The sequence below is a fragment of the Rhinatrema bivittatum genome, chromosome 9 (genome assembly GCF_901001135.1).
Source record: "Rhinatrema bivittatum chromosome 9, aRhiBiv1.1, whole genome shotgun sequence".
Classification (NCBI taxonomy): Eukaryota; Metazoa; Chordata; class Amphibia; order Gymnophiona; family Rhinatrematidae; genus Rhinatrema; species Rhinatrema bivittatum.
The window spans coordinates 62928723-62956153 of NC_042623.1; the positions used below are offsets into that span (position 1 = coordinate 62928723).

The 27431-nt window shown below is 42.8% G+C and overlaps 1 protein-coding gene across 3 annotated transcripts in view; it reads right to left on the reverse strand.

Moving 5' to 3' along the window:
- Nucleotides 1–2532: 2532 nt before the first annotated feature.
- Nucleotides 2533–27431, reverse strand: part of CELSR1 (cadherin EGF LAG seven-pass G-type receptor 1) — a 564861-nt gene continuing 539962 nt past the window's right edge. For 2 of the 3 annotated variants that reach the window (XM_029617241.1, XM_029617244.1), the window contains exons 34-35: nt 17976–18240; nt 2533–5704 (exon numbers count right to left, since the gene is read on the reverse strand). In XM_029617241.1, the coding sequence (XP_029473101.1) occupies nt 5680–5704; nt 17976–18240 (290 nt within the window). In that variant the 3' untranslated portion in view covers nt 2533–5679. The remainder of the gene's footprint in view (nt 5705–17975; nt 18241–27431) is intronic. The other variant, XM_029617243.1, reaches the window with a different exon arrangement.

Here is a 27431-nt window from a genome sequence, read left to right on the forward strand (position 1 = left end):
CATCGGGAGCCCAAGAAAGGTGGCTGTCAGTGCAGGTTAGAAAACTGACGCTCAATACGAGCGTCCGTTTTCTCCCGCTACCAGCACAATATACCCGGTCTGGACTGTGAATATTGTGGGTGTATATAGGGCGCCCAGAAATTTTTTTTTCACAAATATTTTTTTTTTTTTTAACTGATTCCGCTTTGTGTGGTCCCTCCTACTTAGTATCGCGACGATACTAGTAGGCAGGATCACAGAAAGCAGGAATTTTGGCTTTCTGCAATGAGCCCTTGAGCGTGGCAGACCTTTATACCTGCCCTGGGCTGGCATTACATTTGCCATGTTGCACACATGCATTGGCCACATGAAAAATGTTTTTGCATTGTGGGGATTAGACGCACATTTTGGATGTGCTAATCCCTGTTTTGCATTGGGGGTTATGGACGCTTGTCCAAAACGCGCATCCAATGCGTGTTGAGCCGTGCACTGGCAGTGCACAGAATTGCATCCGTGTGTAAGAGCCTGCCCCAAAGAGCTTATGTAACAGTTGCACATGCAACAATTTTGTGCATAATGGTGACAACTGTGCAAAGTGCTTTCCCCAAAGAGAAGCACTGTATTGACTTATCTAGTGCACCTTGTCAGTTCTTTTATGTGCTTAATACATGTATTTTGTGCATTTATGGGGTAGATTTTCAGACCTATGCGTGCGCGACCATGTGCGCATGCCAACCGGTACGCACACATAGATGTGCAATTTTATAACATCCGCGGCCTTCCCCTGTTCCCAACCCCTAAACTGACCTTCCTTCCCCTTCCCCTAACCTAAACCCCCCCCCCCCCCCCCCCAAAATTTTATTATACCTGTTGTGCCTGCCTCGGGGCAGGTTGCGCGCGCTGGCAGCCTGCCGGCACACGATCCCCCAGCACAGCTCAAATGGCCGCTGTGCAGGGAGCCTCTGACCCTGCCCTGCCCTCGGACCACCCCGCCCCTTTTTCAAAGCCCTGGGGCTTACTCGCATCCCGGGGCTTTATGCGTGTGGCCGGGCCTTTTAAAAATAGGCCCGGCGCGCACACAGGGCTTTTAAAATCCTGACCAAAACAAGATTTGGTCATAAGCCATGTTTTCTGCACATAAACCATATTTTGTGTGCTATGAATTTTGTGCGTGCACATTTTTGAGTTAGCATATTTCTAAACTCCTGAAACTGCATTGGCAATTTTTACTATACGAGTACAGAAAATGCAAGCTAAAATGTGGCTTAACCTTTTTACTCATATTTTATTACATTGGAGCCATAATGAGGCAAATAAAGAAACATTAGCTATGCAGCACCATCACCTAAAGGCATACAACAGTGTTGTTTAAGATATAGAAAGGATCATTTTCAAAGGGACTTCAGTGAATAAAAGTGTTTTACCCTCAGAAATTGCTCTTTACAAATGTGTCTGCCCAATGTGTCGTGCTCATGGGCAAGTGTACCCTGGATTGAGCGGAGGCATTCCCAAGGGCGGGGCTTGGGGAAGATGTTGCTCTTAGGCATGCGGGTAACACAGGGTTAGGCAGCTCCAGTCCTGGAATGCCACAAACAAGTCTGGTTTTCAGGACATCCACAATGAACATACAGGAGAGATAGGTTTGCATATAATGGAGGCAGTACATGCAAATATACCTCATGCGTATTCATTGTGGCACTACCCCTGGTGAAACATTTCTTGAGCAATGTCTGTGCACAGTTTTCCAGGTGTAACTGTGCGGGGGGTACTTTCATTTGAATAATGTTCAAAAAGGGAACATATGCATGTAAGCTCGGGGTTTCCCTTGGAAGACTGCTGTAACCTAGAGCTAGCATATTTGCTGTTTAATTTATGTGGGCTGATACAAAAATTAGCCTTCCCCTGCCCCCTGAACATCAACATGCCATTTTGCTGCTCTGTGATAGTATATCTGGTGCAAGGGTTTCACAGCGAAATGGCATTTTATCATTTGTATTTTAGCGGTCCATATTCATTTAAAGGGAGCTTATATACAGGGGGTGGGGGGTGACCAGATGTCTTAGTGCACCCCCAATCCATTTACACATTATACCTACAATCATTTTAGGTTTTGTAGTTGTATATTCTCAATAACAGTTATCAGGACTACACACTTCAGCATGCTTCGAAAATCAGGGCTGGCCAAAACAAGTGCTGGAGTCCACCCCTAACTAGTAAACTGACAATAAATTTAATAAGGATGTACTTTCATTTGAAACATTTGCTGTTTTGTTTTACATCATTTCCAAAATGAAATGACAGAAGACAATTAATTCTTTTTTCAATCTTAGTGCATACAAAAACTATTTGATAATAGTTATTATAAAAAAAATAAATAAAAGTTCTTCCTTGCACACCCGTAGAATTTAAGTGCTGATCAATGTCTTTCCGATGAATAAGTATGCCAATGCTATCAGAAGTGGTTAAAGTGATATTCAGAAAGAAAACCTGAATCTCATTTAGTCTCACACTTATCGGTAACACTGGAAGGGAAAGAACATCGTACCGTGGGAGTACAAATTTAAAATCTTAATTTATTGTCACATCTTTCATCTGTGCTGCATTTCCAGTGTTTTGCACATTAATAAATATACATCTTTTTTTTTTTTTTATAAAAATGAGTCCAGTGTCAAATCTCTATCAAAGCTTTACAAGTCATAAAAGATAGGTTTACATTTTTTTTTGTCATAATCAGAACATTTTTCAGCATTCCTGATCAAATTAAACTTGCCTACATCTTCTGGGGCAAAACACACAGATGCACAGTGATTAGTGTGGGTAAGTATGTGTTCTAGCTGGTGGGGGGCTTGCAGTATTTACAGGCTCTGAACCCTTTCCCATCACTGTCGAGCACATTTTCCCTCAAAACGTTTTGTGTGTTTAAAATTTTAAAGAGACAATATCCATTTTCACCTACCTCAAATTAAAAATGACTTACTGTATAAAAATGATACACTAAATTATAGGCAATTTAAACCACCAATTTCTTGCCGTCATATTCGTAGCTGCTTGTTCCCAAGTGTTTAGAGCAGGATGCTTTTACTAAACATTCATTGCAAGTTAAAAAGTTTGTATTACAAAACAGATTGGATTTAATCACATAAAAACTGAAAAAGCATAGCTTGCAAAGTATTGACTGGCTGATGATAGAGAAAGAATCACAGTGTGGGTTCAAGTTTCCATTTTCTTTCCTGGTCCTGTCTACAACCTTCCCGGTCAGGGAGGATCACCATAGATGAGATTTATAGTCAGTTGCCTAAACTGACATAGCAGAGACCAGCAGATTGTACTTCACAGAGAAGAGGCATCTATAGGAGCTCTCACCATCTACAAACCAGGTGTGAATCTTCTGCAGTAAGACAGGACTGGTAATCACTATAAACATTTCTCTGGGATTTAGTGAACTAAGTGTATGGGTGTGGCAGTGTAGTGATTACAGCAGAGAACAGTGAATTTCGAGACCCTGGTTCTAAGTCTTTACGCCACCATTCATCACCACCTTGGGCAAGTCACATATAACCTCCCTTCCCACTCTTACTTAGACTGCAGGCCTTATGGGACATTTTCACTATGCAAATTAATTTGTACAGCACTCTGTACAGTATATACATATTATATTATAGTTTCATAATTACAATCTTCTATTAAAAATAAGTTTTGTATAGGAGTTATTTTTTTTGCATCCCGATACTATAAGTCCCATATGTTAATTTGAAAAGTGTTGGGAATATCACAATGCATCGTGTAACTCAAAGTAAGGTTCATAATTTATGGTAAATTCATTTCCATTGGGCTGAGGGTTGGGAAAAGCATGTGAAATCAGAGCCAGCATACAGCAGCAGAGCCCTCATTTATACAAAAGAGGAACCTCCGGCTGCTACACATACAATCAGTTTAACAAGATATTTGCCAATCACCTTTTAAAGCAGCAGGAAACTGCGGCAGGGCTGAATAAAATCGTGTCTCTGCTGGAGATGAGAAATGTCAAACGTTTCACTACAGCAGCTTTCCAGTTCTTGCCTGTTGCTACTGCACGTAAAAAGGTAATTTACTAGTGGAAATATATACCACCGCTAAATGAAGATAAATCCAGAGTCTGCAGAAATGGAGTAGGAAACGTTAACCCGTCCAGATGTTTAAAACTCCAGGATGAGTGCGAGTGAAATGATGTTAACTGAAAGATTAAGTGGCATGTTAACCATGGCAAACCCAGTCAATCTATATATATAAATTAGTGCATTAACTTAAAGCACCGGGGCCTTCAAGAAACATATTCCAAACTATTAATGTATCTTGCCTGATCCTAGAAGAAATGTTCTCAATTTCTTTTCTTCAAAGTTTGTTTTATGTTTACTTTTAGGACCTGCTGGCTTTTCCTGGTCAGACCCCCTTAAAGCCTGAGGCTGCAGTGCTTCTTCCTTTTGCTCACTACATCTGCAGTATTCACTAGACCTTTCTCTCACCCTTATTCTTTAGTCAACAGGAACTCTCATTCCAGGACACAGGAAGACAGGTGTGATAGCTGGTTGGAAAGCACCCTGTTTCTATTACTTTTCAGAAGCCTGCAAGTTACTTAGATGCAAGAATAGAAGGTTACCAGCTTAGCCAGGAGTTGACACTTCTGCTTTAGAAAAGCTCATGTTGAAATTTTTAATATAGCGATACTAGCAATAAGTAATGAACTTCTGAGGTTTTAAAAAGATAATCTGGTTTGGTCTGTGTGTGGATACTGTTTCCTTAGAATTTTGTAAAGCCCAGCAGCACACGTGGTTTTCTGAGCACAGATTTACTCTTTGGGTACTTAAATACCTATAAGACATGAGAAGGGTGCTTTAGTGGGAAACTCGATTATGTTAAGCACATGTCAGGTTCAAGTATAAATGTGCAATCTTCTTTACATAAAAATATCAGTGGAACCTTTCAGCAGGTCCCTTGGTATCAAACTAATAAAAATCAGTACAAACGGAAAATATACAAGCTTTTTTCTTCTTTAGAGTCACCATACAAAATATATAAAAAATTTATCTACAATTTATTTTATATAAAAAAAGATTTTTAAATGGAAAAATGTGTCCAAAATAAGCTGGTGAAGATACTGAAGGGCACTTGGTGTGACACACTTCTTTCTATTCTTCTGCAGGTTGATGTGTCGTCATGTGAAAGAGTAAGACCTCAGCTGGCTGGGTCTTCCAGTCGAGGCCTTGCCTTATGGCTGCTATTTGAACTTTTCGTGGATCCTTTGCACTGTAATTAGAAGGACTTTGTTCTCTTTTTCCAATCATTTGTATATGCTGCACACTCCAGCAGCCTCGGCAGCACACCTATGGCTTCTAAAGTGCCAACACAACTGGCCGCCTCCATTGGTCTGACATGCTTTCCTCCACATCAGCCAGTCTTAATTACTCATCCCCAGACATTTTGGCACTGGTCACAATCTTAAAATGAGCACTGGAACGCACCTCATGAAATATCCACAGGAAACATTTACACTGTATTGCTGTTACCAGCAGTCACAAGTCTGCCATAAGAAGTAGCAATTGCACAGGAAGTGATGTCACCCTCATCACTGCACGCACCTTCCTGTGAAATCTGAGGTACCAAGGAAGAGCCATCGCAGCTAGCAGTCCTGGGGTGCAGACACCGTCAGCATTTCCTGATGAGTCAAATTGAAGTTTCATTACTGCCTCTGTTCATGAGAAGTAACCATGCATGATTAGGGTTAGAGAAAAACAAGCAAACAAGTTATTCCATGTTAGTGAACAGGCATGCACTGGGATCTCATGCTTTATTCATCATTCTACACTGAAACTGTCACCAGGACCAATGCTGTTATCATATCTTCCTCAGTCAGGGGCTCAGGACTAGACCACAGCAATAATTAAGGAAGGATTGACTTGGCAATATAATTTTATTCCATCTTCTTTCTGTTTGAATGCTTTTGATCTTATGGTCAATGCTTTTGCTTTGTCAGTGCACCATTCCCAGAGTACACAAAATAATGCCTGTTTCACAGGCTCGTGTCACATCACAGGTACAACATTGCACAACACAGTCATATTCTGTAGGTCACAAATGGTTAGCTGGCTAGGATTTGATGACGACAGCTAGTCCTGGGGACAAGATTCACTGTTCTTGCTAGTTGAGGATCTTAGGATCAACTTCAAGTATTACTATACCAAATTATGACATTTTGTTTAACTTCCAACATATTTACTTCTCTACCATCCCTGTGATAGAGTTCACCTGAACTTTTCTTCCAGCTGGGGAGGATTATGTATATATATGAACAGTATAAAAGTCAAGAGAGATATGCAGTCAGCACATGGATAGCAGAGTTGCTTACCTGTAACAGGTGTTCTCTCAGGACAGCAGGATGTGGTCCTCACATGTGGGTGATGTCACTGGACGGAGCCCTATCACGGAAAACTTTCTGTCAAAGTTTCTAGAAACTTTTGACTGGCACACTGAGCAAGCCCAGCATGCCATGATCCCTGCAGCCACAGGGGTCTTCCTTCAGTCTCGTTTGTAGCAATAAGTGTGAGCGAAAAAATAAAATAATAAAACGTTTCGGACCCAACTCCGCAGGATGGCGGGTGGGTTTCATAAGGATTACATCCTGCTGTTCTGGGAGAACACCTGTTACAGGTAAGCAACTCTGCTTTCTCCCAGGACAAGCAGGATGATAGTCCTCACATGTGGGTGATTAGCAAGCTACAGGCTGACTCATATTTGTGTGGACCAACAGCACACAATTTGTGCAACAGGCACAACAACTGGTGTACCATTGGGTAAAAATGAGGCAGCCTGACAATCACAGCAGATTGGATGTGGAAGGAGTTGAGATTATACTGGAAATAAGTTCTTCAAGATGGATTGGCCAAATTTCGAGTCTTGACGTCCTTCCTTGTCTAGGCAGTAATGTGCTGCAATTGTGTGAAGAGAACTCCAAGTAGCAGCTTTGCAGGTGTCAGCAATAGGTACGGAACGGTAGTGTGCTATCGATGTTGACATAGCCCTTACTGAGTGCGCCTTTACTCGCCCCTGGTGAGGAAGGCCTGCTTTTTTTATAGCAGAATTCGATACAGTCTGCTAGCCAGTTGGAGAGAGTTTATTTGCCCACTGCAACTCCTAGCTTGTTTTGGTCAAAAGAAACGAAAAGTTGGGTGGATTTCCTATGGACTGCAATGCAGTCTAGGTAAAATGCAAATGCACGTTTACAGTCCAAGGTATGTGAAACTCTCTCGCCCTGGAGAGTGTGAGGCCTTGGGAAAAAGGTGGGTAAGACTATTAACTGATTGAGGTGAAAATCTGTTACCACCTTAGGAAGGAATTTAGGGTGAGTACGAAGGACCACTCGGTCATGGAGGAACCTTGTATAGGGTGAATATGTGACAAGTGCGTGTAACTCACTGACCCTCCTAGCAGATGTGATGGCTATTTGGAAAACCACTTTCCATGTAAGGAATTTAAAATCACAGGAATGCAAAGGCTCAAACGGGGATCGCATAAGCCTTGTAAGTACTACATTTAAGTTCCATTCTGTAACCAGTGGGCAAATGGGAGGCTTAAGTTGAAGTAAGCCCCTCATAAATCGACTCACTAGAGGTTGCGCTGTTAGTGGGGCATCCCCTATTCCTTTGTGATATGCTGAAATGGCACATAGGTGTACACGTATAGAAGATGTCTGGAGACCAGAATCTGAGAGGTGCTATAGATAGTCTAACAGATATGGAGTAGGGCAGGAAAAGGGGTCAATGCCTTTTTGAATGCACCACTTGGTAAATCTAGTCCACTTAGAATGGTAAGATTTACTTGTGGAAGGCTTTCGTGAAGCTACGAGAACCTGAGAGACTTGAGTTGAAAGATTGAGAGGTTGTAGGATCAAGCTTTCAACATCCAAGCTGTCAAGGCAAGGGGGTCTGTAGGTTTGGGTGGCGTAATTTGCCATGATTATGTGTTATGAGATGGGGATCTGTACCTAGACGAATGGGTTTCTGGGCCAAGAGATCGAGAAGTATGGGAAACCATGCCTGTCGAGGCCAGTACGGGGCTATGAGGATCATTGACCCTCTGTCCTGTTGTAGCTTCACGAGAGTTTTGGCTATAAGCAGTATCGGAGGATACACATTTATTTATTTATTTATTTATAATTTTTTATATACCGCCGCTCATCAAAGATATCACGTCGGTGTACAATGAACAGGAACTTACGCCGGAGCGTTATACATTTAACAGATTTAACAGATTTAACAGATTTAACTTACGCCGGAGCGTTATACATTTAACAGATTGTACATTTAACAGATTATATATTTAACAAGTTATATATTAAACGAAAGTATGTATATAAATATTTAAATATAATAAAAGTAGAATCTATTAAAAAACACAGAACTATACTTTGGGGGTATATTAGTTGAGGTAAGTTAAACAGAACTAGGGAGCAAAGGGATTCTAGTAAATTGGGGCTGAGGTAAGGGAAAAGGGTTAGGAGGAGATGTAGCAACGGGATTCTAGTAAATTGGGGCTGAGGTAAGGGAAAAGGGTTAAGAGGAGATGTAGTTCTACATTAGATGTAGTAAGAGGGGGGAGAAAGCATTTCAAAAGTAGTTAATAGCAATTGTAAAGAGAGGTATTTACAGTGGGAACAGAGGTAGGAGAATTAGAGATGGTGTCTAGACAGGGGGAGAAGGGTAGAGAAGGCAGTGAGAAAATGGGAGAGGATCAACATATATATTTCACGTATAGGCATGTGTGAATAACCATGTCTTGAGTTTTTGCTTGAATGTTTTGGGAGATGGCTCAAGGCGCAGTTCAGTGGGCATAGTATTCCATAACAAAGGGCCAGCAAAAGAGAACGCTCGTGCTTTGGTGGAAACATGGTTATATAATTTAGGTGAAGGGGTTTGTAATGTGGCGAGGTATTGATTTCTGGTGGGTTTAATAGAAGATTGAAGTTGTATTGATTTATTAAACCATTTCATTTCAGGATTGTGGAGGGCTTTATGGATAAGTGTTAAAAATAAATAAAGGAGGCCTTTGTTCCAGGGGCGAGCAAAGGCAACCCTGGAGAACGTTTGTCGACGGCTGTGGAGGGAGCAGAACATTTCCACTTTATGGTTCAGTTTATTTATTTATTTATTTTCTATACCGTCGTTAAGTAGATTCCGGCACAATGGTTTACAATAGGGCACATAAAATAAGGATGCTGAAACATTAATTTACACAGGTGCCATAACAGTCCGGTACATAGTTTTTTAAAAAAAAATATAATTGGTTTGTGATACAATACTGTCTGGAGTTTTTCTTTCGGAATTGAAAGCAATGCTAACTTTATAAGTGTCACTTTATCTTATAGTGATGGACGATAAGACAAAGTAATATAAAAATAAAATACAGCTACACACATATTGATTGTGATGGTGTGTGTTGATTTTCATTTTTTCCTACCTCGCACTTCGCCGGCTTCACTATTCCACCTACTCTCTTTGATAAGCTTGCTTAAATAGCCAGGTTTTTAAGCTTTTTCTAAAGGTTTTGCTGTCTCTTTGTAACCTTAACTCCAATGGCATGGTGTTCCACAGTATGGGTCCTGTCAGGGAGAGAGCTCTCTCTACTTGAGTGAGTCTTGCTGTTTTTATTGATGGAATTGTAAGGAGTGCTTTGTTAGCTGATCTTAGGTTTCTGTTTGGTATGTGAATGCGGAGGGCTGTGTTCAGCCAATCTGCTTTTTCGTTATGTATTAATTTATGTATGGTGCAAAGTGTTTTGTATTGTATTCTTTGCTCAAACGGTAACCAGTGTAACTCGGCTAGGGTTTCGGTGATGTGGTCTTTTTTACTTTTTCCGGTCAAAATTCTTGCAGCGGTGTTTTGTAAAATTTGTAGTGGTCTGAGTGATGTGTATGGTAGACCTAGTAGTAAGGCATTACAGTAGTCTGTGCTTGCAAAAATCAATGCTTGTAGTACTGAATGAAAGTTGGTAGTCGTTAGCAGTGGTTTGAGTCTTCTGAGAACCATGAGTTTGGTGTATCCTTCTCTCACTTTTAAGGATATATGTTGTTTTAAGCTTAATTCTGTGTCGATAATAACTCCTAGGTTCCGTACTTTCTCTGCTAGTTCTATTTTTTGGTTGTTTTTGAGTGTGATCGTGTCTTGAATGATCTCAGTCTTTTTGCATTCTAAGTGTAGGAATTCTGTTTTTTCAATATTGATTACTAGCTCCATTTGGTTTACTAATTGTTTTATGATATCAAGATACATATTAGCTAAGTTTAATGTTTTTTCAATAGTTTCCTCTATGGGTAGTATTAGCTGAATATCGTCAGCGTATATATAGTGTGTTATGCCTAGACCAGCTAGTAGGTGGCACAATGGTAATAGGTATATGTTAAAGAGGGTAGCAGATAGAGCTGACCCCTGTGGAACCCCTGTTTGTAGGTGTATTTTCTCTGACATTACGTCTTTGATTTGCACTTGGAAATATCTGTTGTTTAGATATGATCTAAACCATTTGATACTTATTTATTTATTTATTTATACCGGCATTCGCAATAGATATCGCATCATGTCGGTTTACAATTAACAAGTGGCTAGGTAACAAAACTCGGTAAAAAACTAACATTTATCTTATTAATAATAATAATAATAATAATAGTTGTAGTAATAACAATGATAAAAAACATTAAGCAAGAGAAGGTTAAGGTATGCAGTTACAATAAAACAAGGGAGTAATACAACTTGGAGCATAGAAAAGAAGCTGGGGATTAAATAGAGAGAACGTAAATGCCAGTCAATGTGCTTAAAGCATTAATGAATTGTCCTTTAGAGGTAGGGATATTGATTATGCGGTAGAGATATTAATTACCATGAATAAGGCAAAGTCTGAGCGCCTATTTAATAATGGAATAGGATCAGTTTAGTTCAGGAAAGGCTTTCAGGAATAGCCACGTTTTGAGTCTTTTCCTGAATGTGGGCAGGCAGGGTTCCTGTCGCAGATCTGGTGGGATAGAGTTCCACAGTGTTGGTCCTGCAGTGGAGAAAGCCCTATCTCTGGTGGTTATGTGCCTCATGGATTTGGAGTGTGGTACTTGTAGTGTTTCTCTATAGGACTCTCTGATTGGTCTGTTGGATGTAAATTTTTTGAGAGGAATTTGGAGGTTGAGCAGAGAATGTTGATGAATAGCTTTGAAAATAGTGGTTATGGACTTATATATGATTCTGTAGTGAATTGGCAGCCAGTGCAGGTCTTTGAGGATTGGTGATATATGGTCTCTTCTCCGTGTGTTAGTTAATATTCTCGCAGCCGTGTTTTGAACCATCTGAAGGGGTTTCGTGTGAGATGAAGGGAGACCTAATAGCAAAGAGTTGCAGTAATCTAGTTTAGAAAATACTATTGATTGCAGAATGGTTCTGTAGTCATGAAAGTGGAAGAGAGGTCTTATTCTTTTTAAGACTTGGAGTTTATAGAAGCAGTCCTTAGTAGTTTGATTTATGAATGCTTTTAAGTTTAACCTATTATCAATGATAGCTCCCAAGTTTCTTACTTGTTGAGTTTGTAAATTGTGAGGGGGATTTGAGTCGGTGTTCCTGTTTTCCGATGAAATTAGGAGGAGTTCGCTTTTTGAAGAGTTTAGTATTAGATTGAGGTTGGAGAGGAGACCATCAATTTTTTTAAGACAAGTTTCCCAGAATTCTAGGGTTTTGCTGTAGGATTCTTTGACGGGGATGACTATCTGGACGTCATCTGCATAAATAAAGTGTTTAAGGTTTAAATTAGTTAGCAGTTGGCAAAGAGGGAGCAAGTAGATATTAAAGAGTGTTGGTGAAAGGGAGGAGCCCTGTGGAACTCCCGTAGATGAAGGGTAGTGTTGAGATTCCTTGTTGTGAATTTTGACTTTGTATTTTCTGTTCCCTAAGAACGATTTGAACCACGAAAGTGCTGTTCCTGTTATTCCGATGTTTGCTAATTGAATTAGTAGGGAGGCGTGGTTAACCGTATCAAAGGCAGCTGAGAGGTCCAGGAGGATCAGTAAATAAGTGTGACCTTTATCCAGGCCCATGATGAGGTAGTCGGTCAGGGAAATTAGCAGTGATTCAGTATTTAAAGCTTTTCTGAAGCCATATTGGGACGGGAACAGAATTTTTTGTTCCTCGAGGTAGTCTGAGAGTCTGGAGTTAACTAATTTTTCCCTTTACCTTAGCTATGAATGGGAGATTGGATATAGGACGGAAATTTGTTACTTATGTTACTTAAGTAACTTATGTTACTTAAACCTATTTCCTTTAGTTTATTTAAAAGTATGTCATGATTTACAATATCAAATGCTGCTGACAGGTCCAGCATCACTAAAATATAATGTTTGCCGTTGTCGAAACCTCTCATGATGTTGTCTGTTAGTGCTAGCAGAAGTGTTTCTGTGCTATAGTGTTTTCTAAAGCCATGTTGTGATGGATACAAGATGTTATTATTATCTAAGTGTTCCGCTAGTTGCTTTTGTATAGTTTTTTCAATTAATTTTGCGATTAGGGGTAGGTTTGATACTGGTCTGTAATTGCTCAGGTTAAGCGGGTCGATGTTTTTCTTCTTTAGAATTGGTTTTACAATTGCCCTTTTTAGACTATCTGGCATGATTCCTTCCTCTAACGATAAGTTCACTATCTTTGCTAATGTTGGCGATACTGTGTTGGCTACTTTTTTTATTTCAGTGGTTGGTATTGTGTCGAATGCATGAGGGGCCGGGTTTAGTTTTTTTTTAACATAGATTCAATTTCCATTTCAGAAACCATCTTGAATGTTTGGTTGGTTGACCCCAGCATTGAAAGATTTTGCTCGCTACACAGGGATCCAGAGACCATTCATGGGGGTGGAAACATCGACAGACTGTCCGCTAGGACATTTTGTATGCCTGCCAGATAAGTGGCCTTGAGATGCATGGAATGTGCCAGGGCCCAGGCCTAAATCTGCACTGTTTCTTGGCAAAGAAGATACGAGCTTGGGCCTCCCTGTTTGTTTACGTACCACATTGCTACTGTGTTGTCTGTTTGTATCAGCCCAGTCTTGTGTGAGAGGCAGTCTTTGAAGGCATAAAGGGCATAGTGTATCACTCGAAGTTCTAGAAAGTTGATTTGAGACTTTGCTTCGAGCGGGGTCCACGTACCTTGTGTTTGGAGATTGTTGATGTGAGCTCCCCAACCCAAGGTGGATGCATCCTTGGTCAAGGTCACTTGAGGAGCCGATTGCTGGAATGGTAGGCCAGTCTGTAAAGTAGGTTTGTTTGTCCACCAGCGAAGTGAGAGACGTAACTCGTGGGTGACTCGTATTAGGGACGATAGTGGCTGAACAGCTTGGAACCACTGAGATTTCAAAGTCCATTGGGTCCTTCTCATGGCTAACTTCACCATAGGGGTAACATGGACTGTAGATACCATGTGGCCCAGTAGTGTAAGAAATTGATGGGCAGAGGCTACTTTCCACCTGCTTAGAGAATCTGCAAGATTTGCAAGGTTGTGTGCACGGTCGTTCAGCAGAAAAGCTTTTGCGACCATGGTGTCGAGGTCTGCTCCAATGAAGGTGAGGAGGTGAGGAGCTGAGACAGGTTCATATGTGATTTCTGATAATTGATTAGAAATCCCAGGGACTGTAACAGAGTCATGGTGCTTTTTAGGGCAGCGAGAGCTTTTTGCTTGGATTGACTCTTGATGAGCCAATCATCCAGGTAGGGAAAAACGTGAATGCTGTTTTTCCTTAGACGTGCAGCAGCTACTGCAAGGCATTTTGTGAACACCAGAGGTGCTGAAGCCAGTCTGAATGGTAGAACTCGATATTGGAAATGTTTTTGCCCCACTATAAATCGTAGATATTTTTGATGTTGTGGGGAAATGGGGATGTAAGCGTAGACGTCTTGCAGGTTCAGAGAACAGAGCCAATCTTCTTGTTGTAATAAGGGAAGAATGGTCCCGAGGGAGATCATCCTGAATTTTTCTTTTTGAAGAAATTTGTTGAGATTGCGGAGGTCTAGAATGGGACGGAGGTCACCTGTTTTCTTTGGAATTAAGAAATAGCGGGAGTAGAACCCTCTGCTTTGTTGAGACCGGGGAACGGTTTTGACAGCCCTGGAATTCAGCAGGGTGGAGAGTTCTGACTCTAGACGAGAAGTGTGGTTGTTGTGTGACCACAATGGAGTGGGTGGTGAATCCGGAGGTATCGTGAGAAATTTGAGACGGTATCCTCGGTTCATGATGGCTAACACCCACTGATCCGTGGTTTTAAAGCGCCAGTTTTGTATAAAATAATGGAGACTAACTCCTACAGGCAAGTCTGATCTTGGATTGTTGGAGTGGCTGCTGCTCTCTGGAAATCTTTCAATATCCAGCTGCCGGTCCTGTTTGAGGGGCTGGTTGAGTCCTGGTTTGTTTTGTCTGGCATGGATGTCCCCATTGAGGTGGTCTTGCTGGACGCATGCTAGATGCAGGTGGGTAGTATCGACGAGGTCGGTAGAAGGGTTTCCTAGTGTCTCTTTTTATGGGCTTTCGAGCTGAGGATGGATGCTCAGCTGGTAACTTTGAAAGCTGGCGTAGTGTCTCATGATGGTCTTTTAACTGTGAGACAGCATCTTGAATTTTATCACCGAAGAGGTTGTCTCCGGTGCATGGAAGATCTGCCAGCTTATCTTTTGAGCGGAGATCTGAAGCTTTTAACCAAGCCCATCTTCTGGCACGGATTCCTGTAGCTGACATGCAGGTAGAAGTTTCAAAGGAATCATACGCCGCTCAGACCTGATTTTACCTGATTCAAGGCATTTTTGGATAATGGCATTGAGTGGTTCCCTTTGCTGTTGTGGAAGATTGTCAGTTATGTCCTGTACCTGTTTCCACAGGTTCCTCTAGTACTGTGTCATGTAGAGTGGATAGACTGCTATACGTGACACTAGCATGGATCCTTGGAAAAGTTTTCGGACTAATACGTCAAGAAATCTTTGTTCTTTTCCTGGTGAGGGTAGAAGAATGTGGGTTTTGTTTTCTGACTTTCTTCTGCGCAGATTCCACCACCATTGATTGATGTGTAAGTTGCGGTTTTTGGAACGCCGGTGTGTGCTGTACAAGGTAAGTTGCATCTGTTCTTCTATTAATGGGTGGAATTGTACAGGGATGTTCCCAAAGACATGACTTCTTTGGGGGCATCGACAAATTGTAGGACTTCCAGTGTTTTATGTCTGGTGTCCTCTTCTGTGACCAGGTCAAATGGTATCGTCTCAGACATTTCTTTTATGAAATTTGCAAAAGATAGGTCTTCTGGTGGAGACTTTCTTCTTTCCTCCTGTGGAGAAGGCTCTGATATGAGATCATCTGTATCTGTATTCACGTCTTCCCATGAATTATACTGGGGTTCTAAGTGGGACCCAGGTGGAGGAAGAGTATCCTGTATAATAGGTCATTTTGGTATCGATGAAATTTTCGATGCCTTTAAAGGAGGATACTTTAGCATTGATGGAGGTAAGTCGGGCATCGATGGCATTCGACGTACAGTGTCCCCCGATGGACTGGGAAGAGGCATCAAAGGCATCGATGAAAGTCTCGGTCGATGGGGTTTTGAAAGTCCTGATGGACCAGGTAATGGGTCCGATGTCGATTGTCTTCCGATGAACCCGGAATAGGTATTGTCGGTGGAGTCATCGGAGGTTCCATCGGTGTCACTGGCATCAGTTGTGTGAGGAAGGCGCCGATCAAGGCATTGAGCCTGTTTAACAGTGGTGCAAACACCGATGGCGCCAGTCTCAGTGGGGGAAGGGGACCGGCATCGGTGGAGGTTATAGATTTTGGAATGCCTCGATGACTGCCTGTTTGAACAGGACATCTAGCTCTTCCCTGGAGACTGGGATAGGATTCACTGTCACATGAGAAGGCATGATGGGCACACATGAACATGTGGTGGCTCAGTCTCCAACACTGATCCCGGTGGGAAGCGCCTCGGTGCCTCGGGTACAGAGAGGCACAGAGACTCATGTACTCGGGCCCGCTTCGCTATTGGATCGATGGCCCTTGATGCCAATGCGGTATCGGTTCCTCCACTTGACATGGAGTCGGTCCGATGACGGTGACGTCTTTTTCCCCGCTGTTCGGTCTGGTCTTTACCTGGCACCGAGGACAAAGCCACTGATGTCCCAGACGGAGTCGGTGATGGACGGTCATCGATATTCTTCTTTTCCCGGTGACTTTTCTCGATGGAAGAGAGGATTGGCATCGGTGATGACTTTGTAGATGTCGATGGAGTGACTTTGTAGATGTCAATGGAGTAACTTTTTTGAAGAGGTTGTCCATTTTATCAAAACGGGCAAGCCTGCCCTTCGGAGTCATCTGTGTGCAGGTGGAACATGCGCGGACATTGTGGCTGGGACAGAGGCAAAGTATGCATATTTCATGCGGGTCTGTAATAGACATCATTCGGGGGCAGTATGGACACTTTTTAAACCCTGTGGCCATGATTAAAATATTAGGCCAGGAACGGTCAGTGGCCTGCGGGTACCGATGATGAGGTGGCAGGAACAGACTGAAAAAACCCCGGAACGGTACTCACCGAACGTTGTAGGGAATTTCTTGAAGTGAAAACTTCGAATTTCCGTGAGAAAATATTTGTGAGAGAACTCACAGTGCTCCTTAAACGTGAGGCTAACAGAAATGTGGAAAAAAAAGGAACTGAAGGGAGACCCCTGTGGCTGCAGGGATCATGGCATGCTGGGCATGCTCAGTAGGCTCAGTGTGCCATTCAAAAGTTCCTAGAAACTTTGACAGAAAGTTTTCCGTGATAGGGTTCCGTCCAGTGACGTCACCCACATGTGAGGACTACCATCCTGCTTGTCCTGGGAGAAAAACATTGTACCACTCATGAAACAACTGGACTCAAACTTCCTATGTCAGGAAGAGAACAAAATAGAAGAATGATTTATGATTATCATTAGGGATTGCTTTAAACCTTTCTTTTAGGACTTGGGCTGGGCACAGTCAAAATAGCTTTAAACAAAATACTGGTTTAATTACATCTGCAAAGTCATGGTCTAATGAGAACAGATCTTACATGCCCAACACAATATTCAACCTCCTCTCAGAGATGAACCATTGATGAGCCCAAAAAAAAGCCTTGAGCCTGCAACTTGATATTGCTGACATCATTTAAGTTGTTTTGTACCAAAATTACTACCGTTTTCACTAAGATCTCTTTCTGTGCAAAATAAAGCCATATTTGGGGGTTTGAACGGATTTTAGATAATATAATATATCACAGGACTTGATAAATTAGGTGATCCTTCTACCCTAATCCCTGATAAAGAACCACACCAATAAAATGCATCACATACCTAACAGAACTACATGTATGTGCAAGCTTAAAAGTCAACAAAATTCAAGTGTGTGAGAGCCTCTCAGCTGAACACTAACCAAAAGGTCACAACAGCAGAAAATACTGAGTACCTGATTACAAATCAAAGTGTTACATGAGTTCATGCAGACCATAACCATGTTCCTATTTTTACCCTATAGTCTACTACACATGGTTAGGAAAGAATGTAGAACACACAATTTTAAAACAAAATATTAAGATCTATTGTTGCTATTCCAATTTTGTTAAGTTTGAGGAAATAACTGCAATCTGTTGCAGGGTTTGTAATTTCTCAAAGCAGCATATGATTTGATTCCACCAACTGCAGCACTGGAGGCACTGTGTGTGGGGGAGAGAAAGGAAATCGTGAAGACAGATCTTACCTCTGCATGATACAGGTTCCCTTGCTGGCTGAGGGAACCTCCAAGCCCGAGTCTTGAACTTGCTTGCCAGCAGGAATGGCATAGACAATGTGCAGTCATTCTCTGCTCCCCTGAGCCTTCACAACACGGAAACTACTATCCCGACCTCTCCCTAGAAATCTGACCTTCCGTTGTCAGAATCATTGCTAAAGGCACACTTACTCAGAATCAGATGTTTCAGCACGGATGGTGCCTTCCCGCACATTCATGGCCATCCCATTGAGCTGGTCTCCAGCCTGCTCCCTTCGGGGGGATTTTATTGTTACCCCAGGGTCTGTGGGAGAGCGAACCCCATCATTTGACCCCAGGGAAGAAGTCCTTGATGAGATAGTGGCTTGATTGTAATCTGATAATTTCTCCCGTAACCGATTCTTCATATTCTTTTCCGTCAGTGGAGGAGGATAGGTGACTTTGTTTTTCAAAATGCCTGTGACAAGTAGAACAGAGTTTAGTTATAGATTAAAAACCAAAAAAAAATATAAAAACTTGCTGACATGTTTACACTAGGAGTACAGCTGTTCAGCCTCACTGCAGTGAGGAAATAGTTAATGAAACTGAAATCCTCTGAATTGCAATCTTCTTGGCTGTCATGGGCATTATTTGGTTCTGAAAATGACAGAGCCTTCCTTCTGATCTAAGATCTCCCTGCTCACATGCCTGCTGTATTTCTGGTGCCCTTATCATACAGTCTGCTGCCTCACAATCAGACACTGGGACACTACAGCACTTGATTATTTATTTAGAAAGGAGCCCTTCCTACAAAAGTTTAACAGGAAAGGCATGTCTGCATGTCATAAACAAAATTTACAAGTGCAGTCAGTTCCAAGTCGCTTTACATTTTATATCCAGTATAATGAGTCATTGCACCAAATTGCCTATTAGCTCAGTTGCTGTGTTTTAGTGCACGATTGTTAGCTCTCGATAACAGCCACTACAATGGATGAACACCAGGCTGGGCTTTGCTCTCATACATACATCCATGGACAGTAAAGCAAAACTGCTTACTTGTAAGAAATGTTCTCCGAAGACAGCAGTTCACTAGTTACACACGAGTCACATGGCTGTGCTCTGTGCTGAATGGATGGATTCTTCCAGAGCTTTCTGGAAAGGCATAAAAGCCTTACACAGCACTTATGCCATAGTTCCTGTGCTGCCACAGCCCCATAGCTCCCCCTAGTTCCAGATAACAGCATCGACTGGGCAACAATAATGTCAAAGGGAAGGGAGAAGGGTTTGAGCGACTGGGGAGCCTCACATACAACAAAGAAAATGGAACAAACACTACCACTGGTGTTACATTATTTTCAACATCCACATACATTTTACCAATTGAAACAGTTTGTTCTTGATTAAGTGCAAATACATTGGGATAGGAAGCATTGTCCTATTGTGGACGGAGAACTGGTTAAAGGGAAGAAAACAGGTAGTAGGGCTCATTGGAGAAAAGTGAATAGAGGAGCACCCCAGGTATCTGTACTTGGAACGTTACTTTTTAACATGTTTATAAATGACCTAGAGATGGGGACAACAAATGAAGTGATCAAATTTGCTGTTATTCCAAGTTGTTAAATTACAAGAGGATTGAGAGAAATTGCAAGAGGACCTTGTGAGATGAGGAGACCGGGCATCCAAATGGCAGATAACATTTAACATGGACAACTGCAAAATAATGCACTTAGAGAATCACCACCTAAAATTTTAGCTGCACAAGGCAGGGTTCCATATTGGGAGTCACCACCCAGGAAAAAGATCTAGGCATCATCATGGATAATATGTTGAAATCTGCTCAGTGTGCAGCAGCAGCAGCAGCAGCAGCAACGGCGGCTAGGAAATCACACAGAATGCTAGGAATTATAGGAATGGCATGGAGAATAAAACAAAGAATATCATAATGCCTCTATATTGCTCCATGGTGAGACTGCACCTTGAGTACTGTGTGCAATTTTGGCCACCGCATCTCAAAAAAAGATATAGCAAAATTGGAAAAGGATAACTAAAATAATAAATGGGGATATAATGATTTTCTGAGAGGAAAGGCTTGGAAAAGAGACAGCTGAGGGGAAATATGATAGAGGTCTATCAAATAATGAGTACAGTGGAAAGGGTAAACATAAATCAGTTGTTTACTTTCAAACAATACAACAGCTAGGGGACACACAATGAAGATACTAGGTAACACATTTAAGACAAAGGAGAAAAACTTTTTTTTAACTCAACACATAATTAAATTCTGGAATTTGTAGCCTAAGGAAGTGGTAAAAGCTATTAATAAGGCTGGCTTTAAAAAAGGTTTGGATAAGTAACTGGAAGAAACGTTCATAAACCGTGGACTTGGAGAAATCCACTGCTTATCTCTGGGATAAAATGAATGGAATCTATCAACCTATTGGGAGCATGTCAGTAACTTGTGACCTGGATTGGACACTGTTGGAAATAGGATACTGGGCTTGATGGTTTGACCCAATAAGGCAAACCTTTTGTTCTTATGTTCATTAATAGATGGGAAATATTTTTTGTTGGGAAAAGAAAATCCTTTTCTATTTTGTAAATTTTATTTTTAAAGAAGGAAGACAACACAAAATTAAAAAATGGACCTCAGAAGGAATGAAGTAGGGCTTTGTCACTCAAGGAGGGACCACTTGAGTCTTTTTCTGCCATCATTTACTATCAGGCCGATTCAGTAAAGTCCGCGGGAGAGCGGGCGAATGCCCACTCGCCTGTGCGCGCGATTCAGTATTTAAATGAGGCCCGGCGGTAGAAACAGGCAAAAGGAGGCGCTAGGGATACTAGCGTGTCCCTAGCGCCTCCTTTTGACCTGGAGCGGCGGCTGTCAGCGGGTTTGACAGCCGACACTCAATTTTGCCGGCGTCGGTTCTCGAGCCCGCTGATAGCCACGGACTTGGAAACCGGACGCCGGCAAAATTGAGCAGTGGATTTCTCCAAGTCCACGGTTTTCGACCCGACAGCCGCGGTCCGACTTCAAATTTATTTATTTTTTTTTTTACCCTTCAGGACCTCTGAGTTAATATCGCCATGATATTAAGTCAGAGGGTGCACAGAAAAGCAGTTTTTACTGCTTTTCTGTGCACTTTCCTGGTGCCTGAAGAAATTAGCGCCTACCTTTGGGTAGGCGCTAATTTCTGAAAGCAAAATGTGCGGCTTGGCTGCACATTTTGTTTTCTGAATTGCGCGGACATACCTAATAGGGCCCTCAACATGCATTTCCATGTTGAGGGTGCTTTTAGGTTCGGCGGGTTGGACGTGTATTTTCGGCCCCATACTGAATAAGGGGTAAGGGAAAACGCATGTCCAATGGCGGGTTAACAGTGCGCTCCGTTGGAGCGCACTGTACTGTATCGGCCCATGTGTTACTAAGACAGTCAAAACCTATTGTCCTTCTGGGAGGCCATATTTAGACAGGAATAGTTTATGAATACATGGACTGAATTCCATATCACAGCCTTGCAAATCTCCTTGGAACACTCATTTTGGTTTGGGGAGGGGGTGGAAAGAGTGAGATTTCTTTTGACTCCTGAGCCTGTTCTATGACCAAGGAGTATTGTTTTTTTCTACTATAGAGAAATTTTCCCAGTTTTTCAGCGCTACCCTATCCAAAGTAAGGGGAAGGGATGAGTAGAACCAAGATATGCAATAACAGTATTTCATGGTGTTTCTAACCGTAATGCTTAGTCTACAAAGATAGTTCTTTACGTGACTGCTTTCATTGCATGGGACAGTGCTATAGGGACACAATTACAGTTATTTACTGAGCAGAGAGGAAAGCATCCCTATGCACTGTGGTTTAAGCTGGGGTTTGGTGCACCATATGCCTCTTTTGTTCTCACTTTCCTTTATACCTCTCTCTCTCTATAACATTTTATGTACATGGTTTAATTAGCGTTTTACAAAAAAGCAAATTGTGAAGGCAACAGTAACCAAAAAAAGGGCTTTTCAGCTCAGCCAAGTCTCTGAAAAACACATTTTCGTCTGTCATAAAGAAAAGAAATTGGCATTCTGCAGTGCTAGGAAATATTTGCAAATACCATTAATACTTTTTGTCCTGCTTCCAGAAGTATATTCCTCAACTGTGAACACTGAAACACTCCGGTATTCTCTATTTCTACCCCACGAATTAGCCCGCAGCAGTCCCCAGGCAGATATCTACCAGCATATACAAATCCAATATGCAGCATTCTAACTTAACAATAGGGATGTCCATTCATTTAAAATGAAACTGCAAAATGTGACGAATAAGACAAATTTGTTTCATTTGGACAGCCCCGAACTGAATCGAACCTTATTCATTTGTTTCATTTCATGAAGTACAGATAAATAATATAGTTTTAATTCACAGAAGAAATGAAATGGACCTCTATCGAATAGCACAAATGTAGAAATCTTCCACAACGTCGGACTCCAGACTCTGGAACCTTATCAGCTTAAGCAAAAGGGAAGTACAGTCCTTTGAAATTTTATGAAAAAGTTTTCAAAAAAAACAACAAGAAAAATTGCAAAAACATTTAACCGTAAAAAAAGGTGTTTTGGACAAATGATTAAAAAAAACCCCGCAAACGGTGGCAACACAAGTTTGAGCTTGTGTAACCGTGGGTGATATGAAGGTCCTAAAACTTACCACACAAAAATTTGTTACATAAAATATGTGTGATATTAACAACAATATAAGATAAAAATGTTATGACATAATGTGATTGTTATTAGTTATCTTTAATCGTTGGTCATTGGATAGATTTATATTTTTATATTTTGGGTAATTGAAATCTCCCATTATTACTGCACTATGAATTTGGCTAGCTTCCCTAATTTCTCTTGGCATTTCACTGTCCGTCTCACCATCTTGGACAGATGGACGGTAGTATACTCCTATACTCTTCCCCAACACACAAGGGATTTCTACCCATAAAGATTTGATTATGCATTTAGTCTCATGCAGGATCTTTATCCTGTTAGACTCTAGGCCAGTGGTCCCCAAACCTGTCCTGGAGGGCCACCAGCCAGTCGGATTTTTGGGATATCCACAATGAATATGCATGAGAGAAAATTTGCATGTTATGGAGGCAGTGCATGCAAATTTTCTCTCATGCATATTCATTGAGGATATCCCAAAAACCCGACTGGCTGGTGGCCCTCCAGGACAGGTTTGGGGACCACTGCTCTAGGCCATCCCGAACATAAAGCGCCACCCTATCACCAAGATGCTCCTCTCTGTCATTACAATATAATTTGTTCCCTGGTATAGCACTATCCATCCCATTGGCTATCCTCTTTCCACCATGTCTCTGAGATGCCAATTAAGTCTATGTCATCATTTACCGTTATACACTCTAATTCTCCCATCTTCTTAGACTTCTGGCAATAGCACTGAAACATTTCAAAGTGAGTTTTTTGTTTGTATTTACATTCTGCATTTTAGTTGACAGGTTTAAATTGGAATTTTTTTAGCTCAGGTGAGTTTTAATTAGAGGCACTTGGACTACTTTTCTTATTATTGGAACTTCTCTGTTGGGATGCCCTAACTCTAATGCTTCATTAGTATCCTTTGAAGATATCTCCCTTCGAACCATGCGCTGCTGAGTGATTGTCGGCTTTCCCCTTTGATTTAGTTTAAAAGCTGCTCTATCTCCTTTTTAAAGGTTAGAGGCAGCAGCTTTGTTCCACCCTGGTTTAGGTGGAGTCCATCCCTTCAGAAAAGACTCCCCTTTCCCCAAAAGGTTCCCAAGTTCCTTACAAAACTGAATTCCTCTTCCTTGTACCATCGTCTCATCCATGTCTTGAGACTCCAGAGCTCTGCCTGCCTATGCAGATCTGCTCGTGGAACAGGGAGCATTTCAGAGAATGGTACGCTGGACTTTCTGGATTTCAATTTTCTACCTAAGCGCCTAAATTTAGCTTCCAGAAAGCAAATGTTGCTTACCTGTAACAGGTGTCCTCACAGGACAGCAGGATGTTAGTCCTCACATGTAGGTGACATCACAGGATGGAGCCCAATCATGGAACACTTCTGTCAGAGTTTCCAGAACTTTGAATGGCCCCTACTGGGAATGCCCAGCATGGCACTAACCCTGCAGCCAGCAGGGGTCCCCCCTTCAGTCTTGTTAAAAAGCTACAGGTAGTGCCGAAAATAAAATAAGAAAACGTTACAAACCCAACACCGTGGGGCGGCGTTCGGGTTTCATGAGGAGTAACATCCTGCTGTACTGTGAGAACACCTGTTACAGGTAAGTAACATTTGCTTTCTCACAGGACAAGCAGGATGGTAGTCCTCACATATGGGTGAGTACCGAGCTGAGGATGTCAGAGTAAGCACCAAATGTACTCAGCCGTGCAAATCACTAGGCCTGGGATGAAATTTGGCCGAGGGCATCCTGAACCCCACCGGGCAGGCGGAAAGGTGTTGGTACATCACGTTGTAAACAGGTTGCGCAAGACAGACTGGCCAAAGATGGAATCTTGTCTTCCGGCTTTGTCTAAGCAATAATGGGCTGTAAAGGTATGGCGAGAACTCCAGGTGGCAGCCCTGCAAATGTCAGGAAGCGGCACCGAGCGTAGGTGTGCTACTGAAGTCGCCATGGCCCTCACAGAGTGTGCTTTAACACTGTCTTGAAGTGGAATGCCCGCTTGCTGATAGCAAAAGGATATGCAGTCCGCCAACCAGGAGGAAAGAGTCTGCTTACCCACAGGCTGCCCCAATTTGATAGGATGGAAAGAGATAAACAATTGAGTGCTTTTCCTGTGGGCAGCTGTAGTGTCTAGGTAGAATGCTAGAGCCCGTTTGCAGTCAAGGGTATGCAGAGCCTGCTCTCCTGGATTGGAATGGGGCCTGGGAAAAAAGGTAGGTAGTATAATGGATTGATTGAGATGAAACTCCGAAACTACCTTAGGCAAGAATTTAGGGTGAGTGCGGAGTACTGCCCGGTCCTTCAGAAGTTTAGTGTAAGGCGGATAGGTAACTAGAGCCTGTAATTCACCAACTCTGCGAGCGGAAGTGATTGCCAAAAGGAAAATCACTTTCCATGTGAAATATCGAAGGTCACAGAATTGAAGAGGCTCGAATGGTGGTTTCATGAGCCGACCCAAAACTAGGCCGGAGGACGCAGAGGTTGAGGTGAAGCAAGCCCTTCAAAAAACGTGTTACAAGGAGTTGTACTGATATGGGAACATCCCCGACACCTTTATGGAAGGCGGCTACCGCACTGACATGCATCCTGATGGAGGACTTTCTTAGACCTGACTGACAAGTGCCAGAGACAGTCCAGAAATTTTGCGATTGGACAGGTAAAGGGGTCAAGGGACCGAGAAGAGCACCATGACGTAAACCTGGTCCATTTGTAAGAATACGATTTTCACATGAAAGGCTTCAGTGAAGCAATCAGGACACGGGAAACTGGTTCAGAAAGGTTAAGTGGCTGAAGGATTAACCTTTCAACATCCATGCCGTCAGGGACAAGGCTTGAAGATTGGGTGTGGCGTAGGCACCCGCCGTTTTGAGTGATTAGAAGCGGGTCCTTTCCCAAGGGAATGTGCCTGAGAATGGAGAGATCCTGAAGTATTGGAAACCACACTTGGCGCGGCCAGTGAGGTGCTATCAGGATCATGGTTCCTTGGCCTGACGTAACTTCACGAGAGTCTTTGAGAGAAGTGGAAGCGGAGGGAATGCATATAGGAGACAGGTTGTCCATGAGAGGGAGAACGCGTCTCTTGGCTGATAGTGTTGGCTGCGAGAGAGCAGAAGTTGTCTACTTTGCGATTTTGAGGCGAAGCAAAGAGGTCTATTTGAGGATAACCCCATTGTTGGAAGATCGAGTTCGCTACTGAGGGGTTGAGAGACCATTCGTGTGGTTGAACGGTGCGTCTCAGCTTGTCTGCCAACACATTGTCCACTCCCCGCAAGCAGGTGGCCCTGAGGTACATTGAGTGGGAGAGGGCCTCCGCCCATATCTGCGCAGCTTCCTGACACAGAAGGTAGGAGCCCGTCCCTCCCTGTTTGCTGAAGTACCACATGGCCACCTGGTTGTCCATCTGGATCAGGGTGACTTGATTGGAGAGGCGATCCTGAAATACCCTGAGAGCATATCTGATTGCTCGAAGCTCCAGGAAATTTATTTGGTGTTTGGCTTCCTCTGGAGACCAAGATCTTTGTGTCTGCAGATCGGCCACGTGGGCTCCCCAGCCGAGGTTGGAAGCATCGGTGGTGAGAGTTATCTGAGGGTCTGGAGCCTGGAAGGGTAAAGCCTTGGAGGAGATTGACCTGATTTCTCCACCAGGCGAGACACTGATGGAGTGAGTCGGTTACGTGGACAATGGTCGACAGGGGCTGAATGGATTGAGTCCATTGTGACCTTAGAGTCCACTGCGTGACTCTCATGGCCAAGCGGGCCATTGGGGTGACCTGAACTGAGGACGCCATCTGTCCCAGGAGGATGAGAAAGTGGTGTGCAGTCGTGGAATGCTGAGACTGCAGCTGGTGTGCAAGAGACACGAGAGTGAGAGCTCGCTGTTGAGGCAGAAAAGCCTTTGCCTGCAAGGTGTCCAAGTCTGCCCCAATGAACGATAAGGTTTGAGATGGGACTAAGTAGGATTTGTCGTAGTTGATGAGAAATCAGAGCGAAATTAGAGTGTGTAAGGTAAGATGTAGGGACGACAGAGCATCTTGCTGAGTGGGAGCCCTGATTAACCAATCGTCTAGATAGGGGATGACATGAACACCTTGAGTCCTAAGGAAGGCTGCAACTATGACGAGGCATTTGGTGAAGACTCGTGGTGCAGATGCGAGGCCGAATGGAAGCATTCGGTACTGATAGTGCTTGGGGCCTACTAGAAACCTCAGGTATTTGCGATGGGATGGAATTATTGTGATATGAATGTATGCATCCTGGAGGTCTAAAGAGCAGAGCCAGTTTCCTCTTTGTAGAAGAGGAAGAAGAGTGCCCAAAGTTACCATTTTGAACTTCTCTCGCTGGAGGTACTTGTTGAGGGCACGTAGGTCCAGAATTGGATGAACACCCCCCGATTTTTTGGGGATAAGAAAGTACCTGGAATAGAATCCTAGGCTGTGCTGAGAGTAGGGTACTGGTTCTATTGTGTTGGACTGGAGGAGGAGGGAGACCTCCTGTTCCAGACGGATGGAGTGATCGGATGTTCTCCACATCAGTAGAGGTGGGGAGTCCGGTGGAATGGAGAGAAAGTTCAGATGATAACCCTGAGGAATTATCGCCAGGACCCACTGGTCTGAGGTGATTGACTGCCATCTGTTGTTGAAATGGCACAATCAACCTCCCACTGGTATGTGGGGCAATGGAAGCTGGCTGCTGCTCTCTATGCAGGAGTCAAAAACCGGAAGCAGGACCTGGTTGAATAGGTGCTTGCGGTTTTGGTTTTCGTATCTGATGAGACTGGGTTTTTTGAAACGGTCTCGTAGAACGGGTTCTGGCTGGTGGCGAGTAGGATTTCTTCGGGCAGAAGAATTACTTCTTAGAGTCCTTTCGGAAGGGCTGTTTTGAAAAGTAATCAGAAGGCATCAGAGAGAGCTGTCTTAGGGTCTCATGATGGTCCAAGAGTTCCGCCACCGTTCGCTTTGTCTGCTCGCCAAACAGATTATCT